General features: G+C 48.0%; 1 protein-coding gene across 2 annotated transcripts; it reads left to right on the forward strand.

The window, feature by feature from the left end:
* The first annotated feature begins 12,974 nt into the window (after nucleotides 1–12,974).
* Nucleotides 12,975–23,278, forward strand: LOC142210428 (E3 ubiquitin/ISG15 ligase TRIM25-like). Of its 2 annotated transcripts, none has more exons than XM_075279550.1 (9): nucleotides 12,975–13,676; nucleotides 17,208–17,303; nucleotides 17,385–17,618; nucleotides 18,034–18,172; nucleotides 18,261–18,329; nucleotides 18,551–18,622; nucleotides 18,832–18,897; nucleotides 19,214–19,285; nucleotides 19,985–23,278. In XM_075279550.1, the coding sequence occupies exons 1-9, from the start codon at nucleotides 13,056–13,058 to the stop codon at nucleotides 20,533–20,535; spliced, it is 1,920 nt and encodes a 639-aa protein (XP_075135651.1). In that variant the 5' UTR covers nucleotides 12,975–13,055; the 3' UTR covers nucleotides 20,536–23,278. The 2 variants fall into 2 exon arrangements, with proteins under 2 accessions (XP_075135651.1, XP_075135652.1); XM_075279551.1 differs by having other exon boundaries at nucleotides 18,264–18,329.
* The last annotated feature ends 204 nt before the right edge of the window (nucleotides 23,279–23,482 follow it).

The following is a 23,482-nucleotide window of genomic DNA, read 5'->3' on the forward strand; positions in this document are numbered from 1 at the left end:
CTTTTGGACATGACTGTACAGATGAGTTTCTGTAGTAGCATATCATAAATAGTATATCGTACAGGCTATGTTTTAGAAAAGATATGATATTGGTTGATATAATACAGATGATATAATAGATGATATTCAGTATCGCATCTTGCAGTAACAAGTCATCTACAATATTGTACATAGTGTCAAATTGTCAAAATTATATAAAAGATATGATACAGATTGATATCTGATTATACTGTCATCCATATTACATCATACGGTATTCTATCACTTACATATGTTGTAACTTCTCCATAATGTATCAGCTGGTATCATATTATCCAAACTACAAGCCCCAAAAATTGGTTGTTGGACGGGGTGAAGCTTTCTCTATGTGATGTAATGCTGATATATGGAGGTGACTGCAATATTACAGCTAAACGAGAAGTTTATTTTGGAAAACTGTACAATTGAGTGTAGGCACTAGGACCCTGATGGGCACCAAGGAAGTGTTGTAATCTGGTGGAGACATTCCTAGGAAACTCGCTGTGTGGGGGGGGGGGTGAGCATTATCCTGCTGAAATATACTGTACTCTGCCCTGCCATGAGAGACAACACATGTGACTGCAGGGTGTCCTATACATGTCACTGAGTGATAGAGTCCCTTGTATCACTACTAGGGGTGACCGACTGTCATGTGATGGCTGAACAGATCACCATGAGGCCACCATAATCCAACCCAACTTGTATCCCAAACAGAAACTGGATTCATCATATAGTTCCATTTCTTGGCAGCGCAGCGTCCTCGATTGCATCACCACTGCAGATGAAGGCGTTGGGGTTTGGCAGGCAGAGACAGGGATGTGTAATGAAGGTGTCTCCTGTGTATGGATAAGAAAACTGGGAGCTGCGTGTCAGCAGATCAAATATGAGCAGTCCAGAGCCTGTTCACTGTGTGCGCCTTCAACCACTGCCCCAACTCCCTGTGTTAGGACACCCTATAGGGGCGCAGTTCATCAAAATGACCCTCCTGCTTCTCCCTCTCTGTCCAATGCGGCTCCTCCTCTCAAAAGTCTGTCAACTGGGCAAAATGTCTTCAAGTCTGTCAGAGAAACATGTACAGCAGTCAGCGCTCTCTCACCAAGAGGTACACTACCCAAAAGTAACCTTTTATAGGGCAGCGGATAAAGCACTATTGTATTGTGGTAAGAGCCAGCACCTTTCCAGATTACACCGGTTACCATGTACACATCTGCCTGAGACATAAATAAGTGCAGGACCAGTTTTACAGCAATCCGACATTTCTGTCTGGGGCGGGAGTCAGTGAGTGTGTAATCCGCTATGCTAGTATCCAGTAACGTCACCCATATTCTATTCAGATCGTAACATTCATGTTCTCATTTGGGTATATAATATCAGGTGATAGGTTATCATCATATGGGGCACAAGTACTGTGAGATCAAATTCCTGTAAGAGAAGCAGCACAGAGGATTACAGCAGTCAGTTGTCATTCACTGCGTCCTCTCCATTATCTAGCTGTCTCTTCCTTCCTAAGTGATCTCTTTCTTACCTCTTGAAAGGTCTATTCCTCTAGTCTAAACCATCTATGTTGATCTGTGTCAAGGGCAGGCAGTGGCTGATCTAATTAGTGTCCTAGTCGTTCGTTAGGTGGATTCCGACTGAGATTCCCATTGAAATGAATGAGATGGAAAATACTCCCTCTCATCAGTATGGAAGTGGCTGCTGAATTTGATGCAGAATTTGTCAAATTCCACAAGAAAATCTGCCTGTGGAATATGATCCTTACCCAATATAGGCAAATACATTGGCACGCTTCTCCAAATTGGTGTAGTAGAGCAGTGGGGATGTAACTTTGTGTATTATAAGATATTACATGCTCATTAATATTGTGTCCGTAGATCTCACAGGCCTGGAGCTCACTCATTGAACCAAGACTGGTGACAGAACATGGACCCCAACTACATGTGGCAGCAGGCCTCTGAATTGCCATAGTGACTATGGTGGACATGCTATTAAGCTTCTCCCAATGGGAGAATTTTCTATGGTCCTCGATGCTCCCGGGGAACAAGGGTTTTATTAGAAGAAATGTAATAAATGTGACTTTGTTAGAAGGTCTTGTCTCCTGTGTGAGGGGAATGGAGGGAGGGGGAGGGGTAATTTATCAGTGTCATGAGGGGTGGTATAAGGAAAAATATATCTTTGTACCGTATGAGCCAGTGGATATGAAATATAAAGATTGAGAGGCTTCAGTTCCTTTTTAATGGCTAACAAAAATGATGACAGATTGCAAGCTTTCCAGACTACTGGGTCTGCCTGATGGAAGAGATCTAGTAGTCTCAAAAGCTTGCAATCTATCATCATTTTTGTTAGCCATTAAAAAAATCATAGTAGTTAAAGGGGTATTCCCATCACACTTGTTCACCAACCTGCAGGCTCTGTGCTCTTCACTTCCTGGTTTTCTCAGTACATTGGTGGGTGGGGTTTCACTTGCTCTGCTATGTTTGCAGTCAGTAATGAGGGATTGGTTGTAAATGAATAACCACAGTATGAAGCTGATGTAGAGGCTGATGTAGCAGAGCTGGATTTGAGTCGGTTTGTAATACATACAGAGGTAATGGACTCCCTATCTCAGCCCATATCAGCCAAATTCAATTAAACTGAGTGATAAGTGGGAGATAAGAGCTCAGAAATCCCGGAGCTCTCACCTCCCCCCCTCCTCTATCTGAGGAGCTCTGTTGCTTGTCTGTGGCAAAGACATACACAGCTCAGAGCTGCTCCCAGCACTCAGCCCCCCCCCGAGAGCAGGCAGATACATCACTTGGGAACTGAGCAGATAAGCTCAGAAAGGGCCCCGTGGTCATAGAAACCATTGTAAACAATGAAGTGAATAAATGAAGATAGCGGCCAAACAAAGCAGTTGTGATGAAGCAATGTATTTAGAAAAAGTCTTATATTCACATAAACTAGCAGTATAGATAGGATCCTTGTTATGGGACAACCCCTTTAAGGACAGCTGAAATTCTAGTCTAGTGGAGTCCAGGCATGGAGGGGTCATATAACACAAGACACATGAAGAGGTCTAGTTGTGTGACCCCTGCATTCTCCTCTATCCTAACATTACCATGCTCAGTATTTATTTTACTGATATAGCGCTTTAGAGATATTGTCAGTACAGTCCTATATATGGAGCTTACAATATACAGTATATTCCCTATCAGTATGTCTTTGGAGTGTGTGTGTGTGTGTGTGTGTGTGTGTGTGTGTGTGGGGGGAAACCGGAGGAAGCTCTCACAGACACTAGATGATATTATACAGTCATGGCCAAAAGTTTTGAGAATGACACATCTTATATTTTCACATGATCTGCTGCCCTCTGGTTTTTCTGTGTGTTTGTCAGATGTTTTTATCACATACAGAAATAGAATTGCAATCATATTATGAGTAATAAAAGCTTATATTGACAGTTAGAATGAGTTAATGCAGCGTTGCAATATTTGCAGTGTTGACCCTTCTTCTTCAGGACCTCTGCAATTCTCCCTGGCATGCTCTCAATCAACTTCTGGACCAAATCCTGACTGATAGCAGTCCATTCTTGCACAATCAATGCTTGCATTTTGTCAGAATTTGTAGGTTTTTGTTTGTCCACCCGTCTCTTGATGATTGACCACAAGTTCTCAATGGGATTAAGATCTGGGGAGTTTCCAGGCCATGGACCCAAAATCTCTATGTTTTGTTCCCTGAGCCATTTAGTTATCACCTTTGCTTTATGGCAAGGTGCTCCATCATGCTGGAAAAGGCATTGTTGATCGCCAAACTGCTCTTGGACGGTTGGGAGAAGTTGATCTTGGAGGACATTCTGGTACCATTCTTTATTCATGGCTGTGTTCTTAGGCAAGACTGTGAGAGAGCCGATTCCCTTGGCTGAGAAGCCACCCCACACATGAATGGTTTCAGGATGCTTTACAGTTGGCATGAGACAAGACTGGTGGTAGCGCTCACCTCGTCTTCTCCGAATAAGCTGTTTTCCAGATGTCCCAAACAATCGAAAAGGGGATTCATCAGAGAAAATGACTTTACCCCAGTCCTCAGCAGTCCACTCCCTGTACCTTTTGCAGAATATCAGTCTGTCCCTGATGTTTTTTCTGGAGAGAAGTGGCTTCTTTGCTGCCCTCCTTGAGACCAGGCCTTGCTCCAAGAGTCTCCGCCTCACAGTGTGTGCAGATGTATTCACACCTGCCTGCTGCCATTCCTGAGCAAGCTCTGCACTGCTGGTAGCCCGATCCCGCAGCTGAAACACTTTTAAGAGACGGTCCTGGCGCTTGCTGGTCTTTCTGGGGCGCCCTGGAGCCTTTTTGCCAACAATGAAACCTCTCTCCTTGAAGTTCTTGATGATGCGATAGATTGTTGACTGAGGTGCAATCTTTCTAGCTGCGATACTCTTCCCTGTCAGGCCATTTTTGTGCAGTGCAATGATGACTGCACGGGTTTCTTTAGAGATAACCATGGTTAACAGAAGAGAAACAATGATGCTAAGCACCAGCCTCCTTTTAAAGTGTCCAGTGGTGTCATTCTTACTTAATCATGACAGATTGATCTCCAGCCGTGTCCTCATCAACACCCACACCTGTGTTAATGGAGCAATCACTGAAACTATGTTAGCTGGTCCTTTTAAGGCAGGGCTGCAATGATGTTGAAATGTGTTTTGGGGGATAAAGTTCATTTTCTAGGCAAATATTGACTTTGCAAGTAATTGCTGTTAAGCTGATCACTCTTTATAACATTCTGGAGTTTATGCAAATTGCCATTAGGAAAACTGAAGCAGTAGACTTTGTAAAAATTAATATCTGTATCATTCTCAAAACTTTTGGACATGACTGTACAGATGAGTTTCTGTAGTAGCATATCATAAATAGTATATCGTACAGGCTATGTTTTAGAAAAGATATGATATTGGTTGATATAATACAGATGATATAATAGATGATATTCAGTATCGCATCTTGCAGTAACAAGTCATCTACAATATTGTACATAGTGTCAAATTGTCAAAATTATATAAAAGATATGATACAGATTGATATCTGATTATACTGTCATCCATATTACATCATACGGTATTCTATCACTTACATATGTTGTAACTTCTCCATAATGTATCAGCTGGTATCATATTATCCAAACTACAAGCCCCAAAAATTGGTTGTTGGACGGGGTGAAGCTTTCTCTATGTGATGTAATGCTGATATATGGAGGTGACTGCAATATTACAGCTAAACGAGAAGTTTATTTTGGAAAACTGTACAATTGAGTGTAGGCACTAGGACCCTGATGGGCACCAAGGAAGTGTTGTAATCTGGTGGAGACATTCCTAGGAAACTCGCTGTGTGGGGGGGGGGTGAGCATTATCCTGCTGAAATATACTGTACTCTGCCCTGCCATGAGAGACAACACATGTGACTGCAGGGTGTCCTATACATGTCACTGAGTGATAGAGTCCCTTGTATCACTACTAGGGGTGACCGACTGTCATGTGATGGCTGAACAGATCACCATGAGGCCACCATAATCCAACCCAACTTGTATCCCAAACAGAAACTGGATTCATCATATAGTTCCATTTCTTGGCAGCGCAGCGTCCTCGATTGCATCACCACTGCAGATGAAGGCGTTGGGGTTTGGCAGGCAGAGACAGGGATGTGTAATGAAGGTGTCTCCTGTGTATGGATAAGAAAACTGGGAGCTGCGTGTCAGCAGATCAAATATGAGCAGTCCAGAGCCTGTTCACTGTGTGCGCCTTCAACCACTGCCCCAACTCCCTGTGTTAGGACACCCTATAGGGGCGCAGTTCATCAAAATGACCCTCCTGCTTCTCCCTCTCTGTCCAATGCGGCTCCTCCTCTCAAAAGTCTGTCAACTGGGCAAAATGTCTTCAAGTCTGTCAGAGAAACATGTACAGCAGTCAGCGCTCTCTCACCAAGAGGTACACTACCCAAAAGTAACCTTTTATAGGGCAGCGGATAAAGCACTATTGTATTGTGGTAAGAGCCAGCACCTTTCCAGATTACACCGGTTACCATGTACACATCTGCCTGAGACATAAATAAGTGCAGGACCAGTTTTACAGCAATCCGACATTTCTGTCTGGGGCGGGAGTCAGTGAGTGTGTAATCCGCTATGCTAGTATCCAGTAACGTCACCCATATTCTATTCAGATCGTAACATTCATGTTCTCATTTGGGTATATAATATCAGGTGATAGGTTATCATCATATGGGGCACAAGTACTGTGAGATCAAATTCCTGTAAGAGAAGCAGCACAGAGGATTACAGCAGTCAGTTGTCATTCACTGCGTCCTCTCCATTATCTAGCTGTCTCTTCCTTCCTAAGTGATCTCTTTCTTACCTCTTGAAAGGTCTATTCCTCTAGTCTAAACCATCTATGTTGATCTGTGTCAAGGGCAGGCAGTGGCTGATCTAATTAGTGTCCTAGTCGTTCGTTAGGTGGATTCCGACTGAGATTCCCATTGAAATGAATGAGATGGAAAATACTCCCTCTCATCAGTATGGAAGTGGCTGCTGAATTTGATGCAGAATTTGTCAAATTCCACAAGAAAATCTGCCTGTGGAATATGATCCTTACCCAATATAGGCAAATACATTGGCACGCTTCTCCAAATTGTCAGTGTCAAAATCGGTGTCAGTTTTTGCAAGCAGAAAAAAATATTTTTAGATTCCTGAAGCAAATTATTTTCTGCTTGACAAATTCAACGTCAAATTCCTCCTTGTGAGCAACCCCCTATCTCTACTGAACTGTGTCTTTCTATGTTGTCTCCTGCAATCTCTGCTGGGCCATTTCTTCTATCTCTGTTGTGTTTTCTCTTTCTCTCTCTGCTTGGCTGATCCCGAACTTCTCTTTTCTGCATTGTCTTTCCCTGTTCTGCCGTTCATTCTCTGTCCTCCCCTGTCCTCTTCTACTTTCTCTGTCTTTCCCTGTTCTGTCCTCCTTTCTCTTCTTTCTCTGTCCTCCTATATTCTAAACTTTTTTTTTCTCTCCTGTCCTTCTATTTCTATCTTCCCCTGTTCTGTCCTGTTCTTTTTCCGTCCTCCTCTCCTCTGTTCATTCTGTCCTCCCCTATTCTGTCTCTGGCCTCCCCTGTACTGTCTCTGGCCTCCCCTGTTGTGTCTCTGGCCTCCCCTGCTCTGTCTCTGGCCTCCCCTGTTCTGTCTCTGTTCTCCCCTGTCCTGTCTCTGGCCTCCCCTGTCCTGTCTCTGTCCTCCCCTGTTCTGTCTCTGTCCTCCCCTGTCCTGTCTCTGTCCTCCCCTGTACTGTCCTCTTCTGTCTCTGTCCTCCCCTGTTCTGTCTCTGTCCTCCCCTGTCCTGTCTCTGTCCTCCCCTGTTCTGTCTCTGTCCTCCCCTGTACTGTCCTCTTCTGTCTCTGTCCTCCCCTGCTCTGTCTCTGGCCTCCCGTCCTGTCTCTGGCCTCCCCTGCTCTGTCTCTGGCCTCCCCTGCTCTGTCTGTGTCCTCCCCTGTCCTGTCTCTGTCCTCCCCTGTACTGTCTCTGTCCTCCCCTGTTCTGTCTCTGTCCTCCCCTGTACTGTCCTCTTCTGTCTCTGTCCTCCCCTGTCCTGTCTCTGTCCTCCCCTGTCCTGTCTCTGTCCTCCCCTGTCCTGTCTCTGGCCTCCCCTGTCCTGTCTCTGTCCTCCCCTGTCCTGTCTCTGTCCTCCCCTGTTCTGTGTCTGTCCTCCCCTGTACGGTCTCTGTCCTCCCCTGTCCTGTCTCTGTCCTCCCCTGTCTCTGTCCTCCCCTGTCCTGTCTCTGTCCTCCCCTGTCCTGTCTCTGTCCTCCCCTGTCCTGTCTCTGTCCTCCCCTGTCCTGTCTCTGTCCTCCCCTGTCCTGTCTCTGTCCTCCCCTGTTCTGTCTCTGTCCTCCCCTGTACTGTCCTCTTCTGTCTCTGTCCTCCCCTGTTCTGTCTCTGTCCTCCCCTATACTGTCCTCTTCTGTCTCTGTCCTCCCCTGTCCTGTCTCTGGCCTCCCCTGCTCTGTCTCTGGCCTCCCGTCCTGTCTCTGGCCTCCCCTGCTCTGTCTCTGTCCTCCCCTGTCTCTGTCCTCCCCTGTACTGTCTCTGTCCTCCCCTGTTCTGTCTCTGTCCTCCCCTGTACTGTCCTCTTCTGTCTCTGTCCTCCCCTGTCCTGTCTCTGTCCTCCCCTGTCCTGTCTCTGTCCTCCCCTGTTCTGTGTCTGTCCTCCCCTGTCCTGTCTCTGGCCTCCCCTGTCCTGTCTCTGTCCTCCCCTGTTCTGTGTCTGTCCTCCCCTGTACGGTCTCTGTCCTCCCCTGTCCTGTCTCTGTCCTCCCCTGTCCTGTCTCTGTCCTCCCCTGTTCTGTGTCTGTCCTCCCCTGTCCTGTCTCTGGCCTCCCCTGTCCTGTCTCTGTCCTCCCCTGTTCTGTGTCTGTCCTCCCCTGTACGGTCTCTGTCCTCCCCTGTCCTGTCTCTGTCCTCCCCTGTCCTGTCTCTGTCCTCCCCTGTCCTGTCTCTGTCCTCCCCTGTCCTGTCTCTGTCCTCCCCTGTCCTGTCTTCCCCTGTCCTGTCGCTGTCCTCCCCTGTACTGTCCTCTTCTGTCTCTGTCCTCCCCTGTTCTGTCTCTGTCCTCCCCTGTACTGTCCTCTTCTGTCTCTGTCCTCCCCTGTCCTGTCTCTGGCCTCCCCTGCTCTGTCTCTGGACTCCCGTCCTGTCTCTGGCCTCCCCTGTACTGTCTCTGTCCTCCCCTGTTCTGTCTCTGTCCTCCCCTGTACTGTCCTCTTCTGTCTCTGTCCTCCCCTGTACTGTCTCTGTCCTCCCCTGTCCTGTCTCTGTCCTCCCCTGTCCTGTCTCCGTCCTCCCCTGTCCTGTCTCTGTCCTCCCCTGTCCTGTCTCCGTCCTCCCCTGTCCTGTCTCCGTCCTCCCCTGTTCTGTCTCTGTCCTCCCCTGTACTGTCCTCTTCTGTCTCTGGCCTCCCCTGTCCTGTCTCTGGCCTCCCCTGCTCTGTCTCTGGCCTCCCGTCCTGTCTCTGGCCTCCCCTGCTCTGTCTCTGTCCTCCCCTGTCTCTGTCCTCCCCTGTACTGTCTCTGTCCTCCCCTGTTCTGTCTCTGTCCTCCCCTGTACTGTCCTCTTCTGTCTCTGTCCTCCCCTGTCCTGTCTCTGTCCTCCCCTGTCCTGTCTCTGTCCTCTCCTGTCCTGTGTCTGTCCTCCCCTGTCCTGTCTCTGGCCTCCCCTGTCCTGTCTCTGTCCTCCCCTGTCCTGTCTCTGTCCTCCCCTGTCCTGTGTCTGTCCTCCCCTGTCCTGTCTCTGTCCTCCCCTGTCCTGTCTCTGTCCTCCCCTGTCCTGTCTCTGTCCTCCCCTGTTCTGTCTCTGTCCTCCCCTGTACTGTCCTCTTCTGTCTCTGTCCTCCCCTGTTCTGTCTCTGTCCTCCCCTATACTGTCCTCTTCTGTCTCTGTCCTCCCCTGTCCTGTCTCTGGCCTCCCCTGCTCTGTCTCTGGCCTCCCGTCCTGTCTCTGGCCTCCCCTGCTCTGTCTCTGTCCTCCCCTGTCTCTGTCCTCCCCTGTACTGTCTCTGTCCTCCCCTGTTCTGTCTCTGTCCTCCCCTGTACTGTCCTCTTCTGTCTCTGTCCTCCCCTGTCCTGTCTCTGTCCTCCCCTGTCCTGTCTCTGTCCTCCCCTGTTCTGTGTCTGTCCTCCCCTGTCCTGTCTCTGGCCTCCCCTGTCCTGTCTCTGTCCTCCCCTGTTCTGTGTCTGTCCTCCCCTGTACGGTCTCTGTCCTCCCCTGTCCTGTCTCTGTCCTCCCCTGTCCTGTCTCTGTCCTCCCCTGTTCTGTGTCTGTCCTCCCCTGTCCTGTCTCTGGCCTCCCCTGTCCTGTCTCTGTCCTCCCCTGTTCTGTGTCTGTCCTCCCCTGTACGGTCTCTGTCCTCCCCTGTCCTGTCTCTGTCCTCCCCTGTCCTGTCTCTGTCCTCCCCTGTCCTGTCTCTGTCCTCCCCTGTCCTGTCTCTGTCCTCCCCTGTCCTGTCTTCCCCTGTCCTGTCGCTGTCCTCCCCTGTACTGTCCTCTTCTGTCTCTGTCCTCCCCTGTTCTGTCTCTGTCCTCCCCTGTACTGTCCTCTTCTGTCTCTGTCCTCCCCTGTCCTGTCTCTGGCCTCCCCTGCTCTGTCTCTGGACTCCCGTCCTGTCTCTGGCCTCCCCTGTACTGTCTCTGTCCTCCCCTGTTCTGTCTCTGTCCTCCCCTGTACTGTCCTCTTCTGTCTCTGTCCTCCCCTGTACTGTCTCTGTCCTCCCCTGTCCTGTCTCTGTCCTCCCCTGTCCTGTCTCCGTCCTCCCCTGTCCTGTCTCTGTCCTCCCCTGTCCTGTCTCCGTCCTCCCCTGTCCTGTCTCCGTCCTCCCCTGTTCTGTCTCTGTCCTCCCCTGTACTGTCCTCTTCTGTCTCTGGCCTCCCCTGTCCTGTCTCTGGCCTCCCCTGCTCTGTCTCTGGCCTCCCGTCCTGTCTCTGGCCTCCCCTGCTCTGTCTCTGTCCTCCCCTGTCTCTGTCCTCCCCTGTACTGTCTCTGTCCTCCCCTGTTCTGTCTCTGTCCTCCCCTGTACTGTCCTCTTCTGTCTCTGTCCTCCCCTGTCCTGTCTCTGTCCTCCCCTGTCCTGTCTCTGTCCTCCTCTGTCCTGTGTCTGTCCTCCCCTGTCCTGTCTCTGGCCTCCCCTGTCCTGTCTCTGTCCTCCCCTGTCCTGTCTCTGTCCTCCCCTGTCCTGTGTCTGTCCTCCCCTGTCCTGTGTCTGTCCTCCCCTGTCCTGTCTCTGTCCTCCCCTGTCCTGTCTCTGTCCTCCCCTGTCCTGTCTCTGTCCTCCCCTGTCCTGTCTCTGTCCTCCCCTGTCCTGTCTCTGTCCTCCCCTGTCCTGTCTCTGTCTTCCCCTGTCCTGTCTCCGTCCTCCCCTGTCCCCGTCCTCCCCTGTCCTGTCTCCGTCCTCCCCTGTCCTGTCTCTGTCCTCCCCTGTCCTGTGTCTGTCCTCCCCTGTCCTGTGTCTGTCCTCCCCTGTCCTGTCTCTGTCCTCCCCTGTCCTGTCTCTGTCCTCCCCTGTCCTGTCTCTGTCCTCCCCTGTCCTGTCTCTGTCCTCCCCTGTCCTGTCTCTGTCCTCCCCTGTCCTGTCTCTGTCCTCCCCTGTCCTGTCTCTGTCTTCCCCTGTCCTGTCTCCGTCCTCCCCTGTCCCCGTCCTCCCCTGTCCTGTCTCCGTCCTCCCCTGTCCTGTCTCCGTCCTCCCCTGTCCTGTCTCCGTCCTCCCCTGTCCTGTCTCCGTCCTCCCCTGTCCTGTCTCCGTCCTCCTCTTCGCTATTCTGCCGGTAGATGTTGGGATAGAGGGTCAGTTCAGGTGCTGCCGGCCGTGATGTGGATCCAGTAGGTGGCGCTGCCTCCTATGACTGTTAGTATGAGGCACTACCTGCAGTATCCACATCATGCGAGGCGGGTTAGGGTTGTATATAGGGCAGTTATATATGGGGCAGTTACATATAAGGCAGATATATACAGTATAGGGCAGTTAAATATAAGGCATATATATATGGGGCAGTTACATATAGGGCAGTTACATATAGGGCACATATATATGGGGCAGTTACATATAAGGCAGATATATACAGAGCAGTTATATATAGGGCAGTTACATATAGAGCAGATATATATGGGGCAGATACATATAGGGCATATATATATATGGGGCAGTTATATATAGGGCAGTTAGCCAGTTATATACGGGGAAGATATATATAGGGCAGATATATATGAGGCAGTTACATATAGGGCAGTTACAGATAAGGCAGATATATACAGAGCAGTTATATATAGGGCAGTTACATATAGAGCAGCTATATATGGGGCAGATATATATAGGGCAGTTAGCCAGTTGTATACGGGGAAGATATATACAGGGCAGTTATATATAGGGCAGTTAGCCAGTTATATATAGGACAGTTATATATAGGGAAGTTATATATGAGACAGTTATATATAGGGCAGTTACATATAGGGCAGTTAGCCAGTTATATATGGGGCAGATATATAGAGGGCAGTTATACATAGGGCAGTTACATATAGGGCAAATATATATGGGACATATATATATACAGGGCAGTTATATATAGGGCAGTTAGCCAGTTATATATGGGGCAGATATATACAGGGCAGTTACATATAGGGAAGTTATATATAGGGCAGTTACATACAGGGCAGTTACATATGGGGCAGTTACATATAGGGCAGATATATATGGGGCAGATATATACAGGGCAGTTATAGTATATAGGGCAGTTACATATAGGGCAGTTACATATAGGGAAGTTATATATGGGGCAGTTACATATAAGGCAGATATATATAGAGCAGTTATATAAGAGCAGATATATATAGGGCAGTTACATATAAGGCAGATATATACAGGGCAGTTATATACAGGGCAGTTAGCCAGTTATATATGGGGCAGTTACATATAAGGCAGATATATATATAGGGCAGTTACATATGGGGCAGATATATACAGGCCAGGCCAGTTATATACGGGGCAGTTACATACAGGGCAGTTATATATAGGGCAATTAGCCAGTTATATATGGGGCAGTTATATATAGGGCAGATATATATGGGGCAGTTATATACAGGCCAGGCCAGTTATATACGGGGCAGTTATATATGGGGCAGTTACATATAAGGCAGATATATATATAGGGCAGATATATATGGGGCAGTTATATACAGGCCAGGCCAGTTATATACGGGGCAGTTATATATACAGGGCAGTTACATATAAGGCAGATATATACAGGCCAGTTATATACGGGGCACTTACAGTAGAGAATTACGTCTGCCCTCCGGTTGTGTTGGCAGTGACGGGCAGGTGGGCGGGGCTTAGCTCACACTCTCGGGGCCTCGGCAGCGCCACCTGCCGGCTCTCGGCTTCTCCTCCCACTTTTATGAGTCACAGAGTAAGAAACGAAACTTTGGCCGCCCGCCCCGGTGTGTCTCGTTGTCTGCATTAGCGGCTCTCATTAGTGCGGGCGATGTCCATCATGGCGCAGTCCCTGGCTGACATGGCGGAGGAGTTGACCTGTTCCATCTGCCTGAGTCTCTTCACCACGCCGGTCACTCTGCCCTGTGGCCACAACTTCTGCTCGCAGTGCCTGGACCTGAGCTGGAAGGGGCAGGAGGGCTCGTACAGCTGCCCGCAGTGCCGCTATGTCTTCTCCAGTAAGCCCGAGCTCATGAAAAACACCCTGCTCAGTAACCTGGTGAGCCAGGTGGTGGCGGCCCGGGGGAATGGTGAGGAGCCGGACCAGGCAGCGGCGGAGGACCGAGAGGACGAGGACGAGGAGGAGGAGATCCCGGACAGGAGCGCCGTGCTGTGTGACAGCTGCAGGAAGGTGGCGGCCTCCAAGACCTGCCTCACCTGTATGGCGTCCTTCTGCCAGGAGCACCTGATGCCTCACCTGCAGAGCCCGGCCTTCCTGGACCACCTGCTGAGCCAACCCCTGGGCGACCTGCAGCAGAGGAAGTGCCCGGAGCATGGCAAGCTGATGGACCAGTACTGCTGCGACCATGGCCAGTGCCTGTGCTGCTACTGTGCCCTGAGCCACAAGACCTGCAAGACGTACACCCTGCAGGAGGCCAAGCAACTCAAGGAGGTGAGCGCCACACACAGGGCAGGTGCCGTATTCTCTCCTGGGGGTGTCGGACCCCCCTATATATATACGTGTATGTCAGACCCCTCAATCTTCTATGATAAATCTCACCAGTGTGGCAAATCTCTTGTGACACTTGCCACCCTTAAGTCCAACCATAAAGCCTCGGGCTCACCAGTCACCGCTTCTTCCCATGATCTTCTATCTGGCCCATGTATGCCACATTCGCCAAAACATCCAGTTCTCCTCTGGGCCAGCCAGAACACTTTCCGGGCCAGCGATGCTGTCTGCACCTACCCGGCCTCTGACCATACCAGCATCGTCCAACAAATGTGTGAAATCCTCTGTGATCAGTCTGGAGCTTTCCTGGCTCTTGTATGTCATGTCCGTGGCCACGTTAAGGCTCCACCACTTCCCAAGTGACTCCTATAGGCGCACAACATTCTGCAAGTCGCCGTATATTCTAGGTCTTTCCCGCTTATGACATTTCGGGTGTACTTTGTAGTTCTAATATTTTGGGGACTGTCTATTGCTTTGATTTTTTTTTTTTTTTTTTTTTTTTTTTTTTTTTTATTCAAATTTTTATCAGAGACAAAACAGTGAAAAAATGGCGGTTTGGCACTTTTGACCTTTCTTCCTGCTGCGGCGTTTATCATACAGGAAAAATATTTTTACAGATTTGTAGAGCGGGCGTTTTCGGACACAGGGATACCTAACATGTAGGTGCTTCACAGTATTTAACTACTTTTATATGTGTTTTAAGGAAAGGGGATGATTTGAATTTTTTTTTTTTATTATATATATAATATTATATATAATTACATTTATTTATTTATTTTTTTTTTGTATTTATTAGACCCCCTAGGGGGTCTTGAACCCCAGGGCGTCTGAACACTAATGCAATGCATTACAATGCTAGTGCATTGCAAAAAATCGTCACTTCTTTTGCAGGCTGCATAGAGCACTGCAGATAGACCGGGGCGCCTTCACAAGGCTCCCGGCTGTCGTGCCAACGTGACGTCAATCACCGACAAAATCACAAGCTGTCGGGAAAATGGTGCCTCGGTCAGCTTTGACCGAGGCGCCGGAGGGGTTAATGCTCCTGATCGGTGAGAGTAAGGACTGGGGGCGTTAGCACTGGGTCTCTACTGTGTAAATCAGTAGACACCCCGCAGATATGGTTGCCGCTCGACTCCCAGGTGGCCGCCATAATTAAACACCTGGCGTTGGATCTCAGGAAGGGATTAAAGGGGTTGCTACTATTCAGGTGGCCATCTAGTGGATAGGTCATCAGTATCAATTCTCTTCAGGTCCTGGACAAATCCTTTAACACTTATTTCAACACTAGATAAAATGAACAAGCTCAGCTCTTAATCCAGGGTTAAGGAATCCCATGTATGCCCCTGGCCTCAGACACGTCCTCCAGATCCTAGGATTTCCATGGTCACATGTACCATTTGCCTAAATTCTTCTGTCTGTGACAGAGCAGAAAACACTGGAGAAGTCGGCATAAAGAGTGAAACTATCTGACAGGCCTAAATGCAGTATATCCACCAGTGCCCTCACCTTCTCCCATGTGCCGACATATCGCGGGCATCTACGATATCCCTAACAGTATACATTTTAGGGATTCGCGAACAGATTTGGATCCAACTGGATTTAACCCTAATTTTCCAAAATTTTCTGAAACTTGGGACCTCACCTATGAAACTCTCTCTTCAGACCCCAGAGTATAAGTGAAGGCCCAGGGTAGGATCATGAATATAACACCCTGTTATACTCGCCTCACCTCACCGCTCCTGGGCGTTCTCGCAGTATCTGACAGTCCCCCGATGTCTTTTTCCAGCCTCTGGATGACATCACGCACCCCGGGGTCACCACTAATGCCTGTAATTGGGCTTCAGCCATTGCGGGAAGAGACCCCCAGAGTACAGTAATACACTTCTGGTTCATGTTGAACATGTTTGTTGCAAAACGAATCAAAGGGCTGAACCTCACAAATATTCGTTGAAAACCCAATCTTGTGAAGTTCGCCCATCTCTAATAGAGTGTGTAGCCTGCATGGGTGTCAGTCACATGACCTTTGTCCCTGGGTAAGGCATGTCTGTCACATCCTGGTATATTATTCTATTTATCAATGTCTCTTTTGAATATGGAATATGCAAATAAGATCTCCCTGGTAGAAAAGAGGAACTTGCTCTAGCGCCACCTTCTGGAAGGAAGTTATCTATAGATCAATACTGATTTCAGAGGCAAAACTTGAAGCCTGTGGGCCCCAATAGAACCCCTTGTGGTATTTATATAGGTAAGGAACTTTTGAGGCCCCCCCCCCCCTTCAGTGCCCAATAGCAACTGATACCTCTAAACCTGTAATGGCTTCGCCCTTGCCTATGAATTGTGGATAAGGAATATGTAAATAAATCCTCTTGGTGGAAAAGCGGAACTTGTTCTAGCGCCATCTTTTGGGAGGTGGTACCCTAGAGATCAATGCCGGATTTTCCAAAGGCCTAGTGATTTTTACGCCCAGATTATGCCACTAGGTTTCTGGAAAACAGGCATTAATCGATAAGTCTTCCTTGTATATTACTTACCCAGAATTCTCAGCAGGGCATACATTGTCTAATATGTCCCTGTACACCTAATGTTGGCCTCTTTGAGGTGATGTCTCCTGAATGAGATATAGCGCCCCTTCTGACCATTTCATATACAATATTCTAACACCTTCCAGCCTTATATTTTTGGCCATTCCATTCTGCTTTCATCTTCTCCACACTACTTCCTCTTTCAGGCACATGGTCCTAGATATCATGAGGAGAAGAGGAGCGCGCACGCTAGATATCATGAGGAGAAGAGGAGCGCGCACGCTAGATATCATGAGGAGAAGAGGAGCGCGCACGCTAGATATCATGAGGAGAAGAGGAGCGCGCACGCTAGATATCGTGGGGAGGAGGAGCGCGCACGCTAGATATCGTGGGGAGGAGGAGCGCGCACGCTAGATATCGTGGGGAGGAGGAGCGCGCACGCTAGATATCGTGGGGAGGAGGAGCGCGCACGCTAGATATCGTGGGGAGGAGGAGCGCGCACGCTAGATATCGTGGGGAGGAGGAGCGCGCACGCTAGATATCGTGGGGAGGAGGAGCGCGCACGCTAGATATCGTGGGGAGGAGAGAAGTGATCTGAGGTCTTCCTGCTTCTTATCTGCAGATGAATGCAGCAGGTCTTCAGCAGACATTACTAGCTTACGCCTAAATAATAGAGCAGGAATCTAAAACCTTCCTGCTACTCGACTATTCAACTACTTCGGTATCCTAAGATAAAAGGGGACATGCAGCCATTTCCCTGCCGGATTGTCACGGCACCCCTGGGAGGTCTCCACAGTACCCTGGTTAGAAATCGCTGACTTAGAGGATAGGAGATGCGCGTGCGAACACACACACACACACACACACACACACACACACACACACACACTCTCTGTGTAGAAGAAAAGGTGCACACATCTGTATTCTCACAATTTGATCACTTTCTTTCCAGCTGCATTATACAAACTTGCTGAGATCTGTAAACCAGAAGATCGAGAAGGCGCTGAGCACAGCAGAGGAGGTGCAGTGTGAGCAGAAGCGTGTTCTGGTGAGTGCACAGATCCTCAGGGGCGGAGCCAACCACTGCATGCCAACCCACTCCTCACATAATCTACTCTTATCTATTCAGGAAACTACCAAGAAGAAAAAGGAGCTTCTGGAGGCCGAGTATGAAGAGATCAAGAGCCTGATCGATGAAGAGCGGTGCAGGGCCATGGCAAAGATCGAGGAGGAAGAAAAGAAAGTCACTGGAAAATTCAACTTCACACAAAGTGTCCTGAGTAAGAAGCGTCAAGAGTATGAGAAAATGCGCAATAGGGTGCAGAGCCTCCTCCAGGAGCAGGACGACCTCCAATTCTTGAAGGTGAGAACTTAAACCTCATCCATACTGGAGCTACAGCTGTATAAATAGTGCAGCTCTGGAATATTATACAGGATGTAAAACAGAAGTAACATATGTACACAGTGACTGTACCAGCAGAATAGTGAGCGCAGCTCTGGAGTATAATACAGGTTGTAACTCAGGATCAGTACAGGATAAGTAATGTATGTACACAGTGACTGTACCAGCAGAATAGTGAGCGCAGCTCTGGAGTATAATACAGGATGTAACTCAGGATCAGTACAGGATAATTAATGTATGTACACAGTGACTGTACCAGCAGAATAGTGAGCGCAGCTCTGGAGTATAATACAGAAGACGTAATAATTTATTCTATAGGTGACCTGTATTGAGGGTCAGGGGTGACTGTGTTTTATCATGTCTTCCATCCATGCAGAGAGCGTCTAAGCTGAAGGATACTACCTCCAAGGAACCATACAAGCCAAAGACAGAATTTGATGACAAATTGCTGCAAGGCATCTATAAGTCTGCTGTGGCCCTCAAAGAGACTGTTAAGTCCAGGATTGGTCAGATAGGTAAGAGCACCTCTGAGATGTCTGGGGCATGCTGGGAGTTGTAGTCTCACCAGCTGACTCCTGATAATGTCATTTCTGCCTCACACAGCAGGAACTCCAGAATGGAGATCCCAGACCTCACCAAAGTCACCAGGAGCAGAGCCGGTGGTGGAATCAGGTAGGATGAGCCGGAGCCCGGCACGTAACACTCTCCATATCAGCATTACCTGAAGCTTGTGGTGGGAGGATACTTTCATGTGCACATCACTTTTTACCCAGTCTATTACCCTCATCTCTTAAACTTGTGTCTAGAGGGATGTAAATTTGGGAATATGGGGTCAGGGCCAGCAGATTTCTGTTGTATAAGATCCAGAGAGGAATCTGCTTTATGTATTACAGAGGAGGCTAGCGACTGGTGGAGACCCACATCACCTAATCCTGGAAAATCAGGGGAGAAGCCCCAGACCAAGAGTAAGTCATCTCATGGGAGTCTTATAATAAACCCTATAATAGTTAATCTCCTTATAATAGTATGGGTGAGGGGTCTTGTATTACACCAGTGTATTATATGGGCTGCCATCACCTTATAATAGTACAGTAAGGGGAAGGGGCTCGTGGTTGCACTGCACTGCTGATGTACAGATCATAAAGACTCAGAGACCGGCCATATTGTCTTTCAGTTAAACCCAAGATAAAGAAAACGCCGAACACGCCACCGGCAGCTGCCAGTGCGCCAAAGCCTGAAGGTATGTACTTCTTTCTATACATAGTAGGGTTAGATGGTGGTAGTGAAAAGATGGGAGGTATAGATGGTGGTGGGCAGCAGATAGTTTGGAGGTATAGGTGATAGTGGGCATGTGGTGGTAGCAGATAAAAGGTATACAGGGCGGTGGTGAATAGGTAGTTACAGCAGATAGGAGGTATACATGACAGTGGGGGGCAGGTAATGGCAACAGATAGGAGGCGTAGATGTCAGTGACAGCAGAAAGCGGGTACAGATGGTGGTGGACACGTGATGGCGGTATCTCTGACATCTTGCACATCTTTGTCTTTATTTTACAGAAAGGCCACAGAGGTCGCCACGATCAAAATCAGTCACAAACATCCCAGACTCCAGGGAACAGCTCATTATGCGTAAGAGAATCTGTGCTGAATAAGTCGCATCCCAGATCCTACCCCCAAGGATCAGACAATAAGTGTATTAACCATGTGCAGGGGGAGAGGCGTAATAATAACCATGGGAAAGGTGGATGCGTAATAACCATGGGAAGGGTAGACGCGTAACAATAACCATGGTGAGGGTAGATGCGTAATAATAACCATGTGAGGGGAGAGGTGTAATAATAACTATGTGAGGGGAGAGGTGTAATAATAACCATGGGAGAGGTGTAATAATAACTATGTACAGAGGGAGAGGTGTAATAACCATGGGAGGGGAGAGGCGTAATAATAACCATGTGAGGGGAGAGGTGTAATAATAACTATGTGAGGGGAGAGGTGTAATAATAACCATGGGAGAGGTGTAATAATAACTATGTACAGAGGGAGAGGTGTAATAACCATGGGAGGGGAGAGGCGTAATAATAACCATGGGAGAGGTGTAATAATAACTATGTACAGAGGGAGAGGCGTAATAATAACCATGTGCAGGGGGAGAGGTGTAATAAGAGAGGAGATGTAATGATGATATAACAGTATTCACAGAGGGGATATGGAATGATATAATGGTATTCACTGGACAGATATGTAATAATGATATAGCGGTATGAAGGCGGGGTTACATCATTTGTGCGTTTAGTTCTCCAATCTGATGAGCTCCATTGTTGTCCTCAGATGCTGTGAGACTGACTGCGGACCCCAGCACTGTCCACAAGAAGATTGTCCTCTCTGACATGTTCACCAGATTATCGGTCAGCGACTTGCCTCAGAACTACAAGGAGAGTCCGCAGAGGTTTATCAGCTGCTCCCAGCTCCTCTGCTCCCAGGGCTTCTCACAAGGCGTCCATTACTGGGAGATCCTAAAAGAAGGCGGGAACTTCAGCGGGTTGGGTGTGGCCTACCAGAGTATCGCCCGCACTGGAACGGAGAGTCGTCTCGGCCGCAACAAGGTGTCCTGGTGCATCGAATGGTGTAATGGGAAGCTGCAGGCCTGGCACGATGACAAACAGACCGACCTCACCACCCCCAACACCAACAAGTACGGGGTGCTGCTGAACTGTGACCAAGGCTTCATCACTTTCTATTGCATTGGGAAAAGGTTCAGTGAAATTTATAAATTTCGGGCCAAGTTTACGGAGCCGGTGTACCCGGCCTTCTGGATGTTCTCCAATAAGACCGTCCTGGTCCTTAATGCATTCCCGACAGAGGCCACTTTCACCAAGTGACGTGGTCCTCCAGTGGGGAGGAGGGCGTTAGAGAGGGTTTAATGCATCTCCACAGAATGCTGTTTATGAACCACTCTAGTCACATCCAGAGCTGCATCCAGCACCAAGATGTTTTCTTGGGGTGTTTTTATGTGATTCTTATCTCTTTTGTGATTAATGTATTCCTAAATGTATCCCTCACCTCAAGGCAAACGTAATCCCATAATCCTCTTCACCATCAGGGTACGCCATCGTTTTAGTGAGGGTTGTAATTTTTTTTTGATGTCTCATCCAGGATATCCTGGATCTTGAATATTGTGTTCAGGGTCTTGGCCTTGTTACGATTCCTGCCACCATATTGTTTATTGGCCTCCATTTGTCAGTGGCAGATCCTGCAGATCTTTGGCTCTGGAATCTTTTGGATCCGATGCTTGGATACTAATCCATACCAAGCGGGGTCATGGGCAGGGGTCTGCATGACTGATACATTGGGGAGGATGTATTAACCCATTACTCCAGTTTTCTGGTATAAGTGGGTGATAATGTGATGCATCTCTGGCCCTTTTTTGGGTCAAAGATGGACTATACCCCCCGTATTTGCCACTTTCTGCAGATATGGATCGAGCAGGGCGTATTTGCCGCATTGTGGCCCTCCTCATGGTTGTGTCCGGAGCCCCGATGTCACTGTGGTCGGCATCTTGGCCTCTCTGGTAATTGGTTGTACGTTATCTCAGGCTTCAGTGTTCCTCTATTGTACGATGGATGATATGGGCTCTGAGCCGGCAGGACTCTGGTCTATATATACAGTCGCTCCTGGTTGTCTGAGACAGGCTTCCTTCTTATATTTGGAGGTTAGGGGGCTTCCTCTCCAGTTGCTCTAGGTTAGATTTATTGATTTCTCTTACTTTGTCCATGATGGAAGTGCTGCAGTTCTCATCTTGGCCATTAGGTGTCAGGACTGTAGTCAACATTGGTCAAAAAAGTAGCCCTTTACAGCATGTAGTAAAAACTAGTAACCGAGGGTAACAGACAGACTGAGAGCTCTGGTGTATGACATGGGCATAGAGAAGGCCATGTCAGGTAATGTACTAAACACTGAGCTTTCTGGAGAGGCCTGGTGACATCACACTGAGGGGGAGGAGCTATGTGGACAGATCTGGTGACATCACAGCGAGGAGGAGGAGTTATGGTGATCACCTTGAGGATAGGGCCGGAGTGTGCTTAGGGTGGGATTGGTGGTCATGACCTAGGTGGTCCGGTCACCTGCAGTGACTATTTGTGCCCATATCCCCTATCTTTAGGTTTGGGGGTTCAGGACCGAGTGGTGTGGTCGCTGGGTGTGAGCTTGTATTATAGCATTTACTCCCGGGGTCCCCACTATAGTAACACTAATGTCTGCCGAGACCCCTGAGATGGGGCTGAAGCCGCTGAGCTCTGTGTGGACCTGTACAGGGGGGTCTTATAGACTCCATGCTATATTTAAACATGGGGTCTTCTTGCTGCAAATCCTCTGTTGTGCTGTGATTGCAAGGATTTCTCCTATTATGATGTTTTAGAATAAATCCAGGACCTTCATGTAATAACAGAAGGTAGCAGTGACCTGTTGTGCAGCAGGGGCCGCCCATGTGATAACTGTCATGTGACACAAAGGGGGCTGCCTAGTTAGTGTAACGATCTGACATTATGGCGGCCAACCGTGTTATTGTCATGTAACAGAGCAGGATTGCCTGTGTGATAACATTGTCATGTAACCAACAAGGTCATGCATGTTATTGTTATGTGACACGGGAAGGGCCAACCATTGTGTATGATTGCCCATGTTGTATCACTCCCATGTGATATCATTTTTTTTGTGACACAGTGAGGGCTTCCCATGTTACATCCTTGTCATATGACGCAACAAGTGCCAGACATGTTATCATTTTCATGTGGTACAAAGGGGCTGTTCATGTTGTATTATTGTCATGTGACTGTTCATGTCATATCATTATGTGATGCAGCAAGGACCACCCATATGACATTGAGGACCATCCATGTGATATCATAGTTATGTGACACAATGGGTGCTGTTCAGGTCACATCATTGTCATGTGACTCCACAGGGGCCACCCATGTCATATCATTATTTGGAGGCATGGCGATGACCATCCATGTGATATTATGTGACACAGCTAGGGCTACCCTTGTTATATCACTGTCCTATGACACAATGGGGCTGTTCATATCAACATTGTCATGTGACACGGCAGGGGCCACCCATATGATATTGTCATGTGACACAGTGAAGGCTACCCATGTTATATCCCTGTCAATTGACACATGTTATATTATTGGGACACAGCGAGGGCCACCCATGTGATATCTTTGTCATGTGACAGTTCACTGAGGACGTCCGTCCCTGATCTAGACCAGTAATGAACGCTGTGTGTGGTGTCTGATACTTGTCATTCATCATCCCATAAACTGTAGATCATCATCTTATTCATTACACATAATCTGTAGTCATCATCCATTATATTTCACATGCATCATCTAGAATCCTCATCTATAATCATCCATATTCATCATAAATCTGCAATCATCTTCCATATTCATTATACACTTCTATATCATCTATATTCATCAGATCTATAATCATCTTTCATATTCATCTTACATCTATGATCATAGTCATCATCCATTTTCATTATACACCATCTATAATCACCATCCATTACACATTTTCATGCACAGCCTTGTGATATGAGTAGTTTGGAGTTCTCTGACCATCAGGTAGAGCAGGATATGTGAGGTAATTGGGGTGATTAGTATGAATTCGTATGTTAATGTTTTGGGGGGAGGGGGGTTACGAGGGGCTGGGGTTATATTGAATTGTATTTCCTGCATGTCTGCAAAATAAATTAAAATAAAGTATCCCTTGTTGTGAAGATCCCTTACTGCGTCAATCACCATGTCCACACGGGGGCAG

Source organism: Leptodactylus fuscus, chromosome 6, assembly GCF_031893055.1.
Source record: "Leptodactylus fuscus isolate aLepFus1 chromosome 6, aLepFus1.hap2, whole genome shotgun sequence".
Taxonomy (NCBI): Eukaryota; Metazoa; Chordata; class Amphibia; order Anura; family Leptodactylidae; genus Leptodactylus; species Leptodactylus fuscus.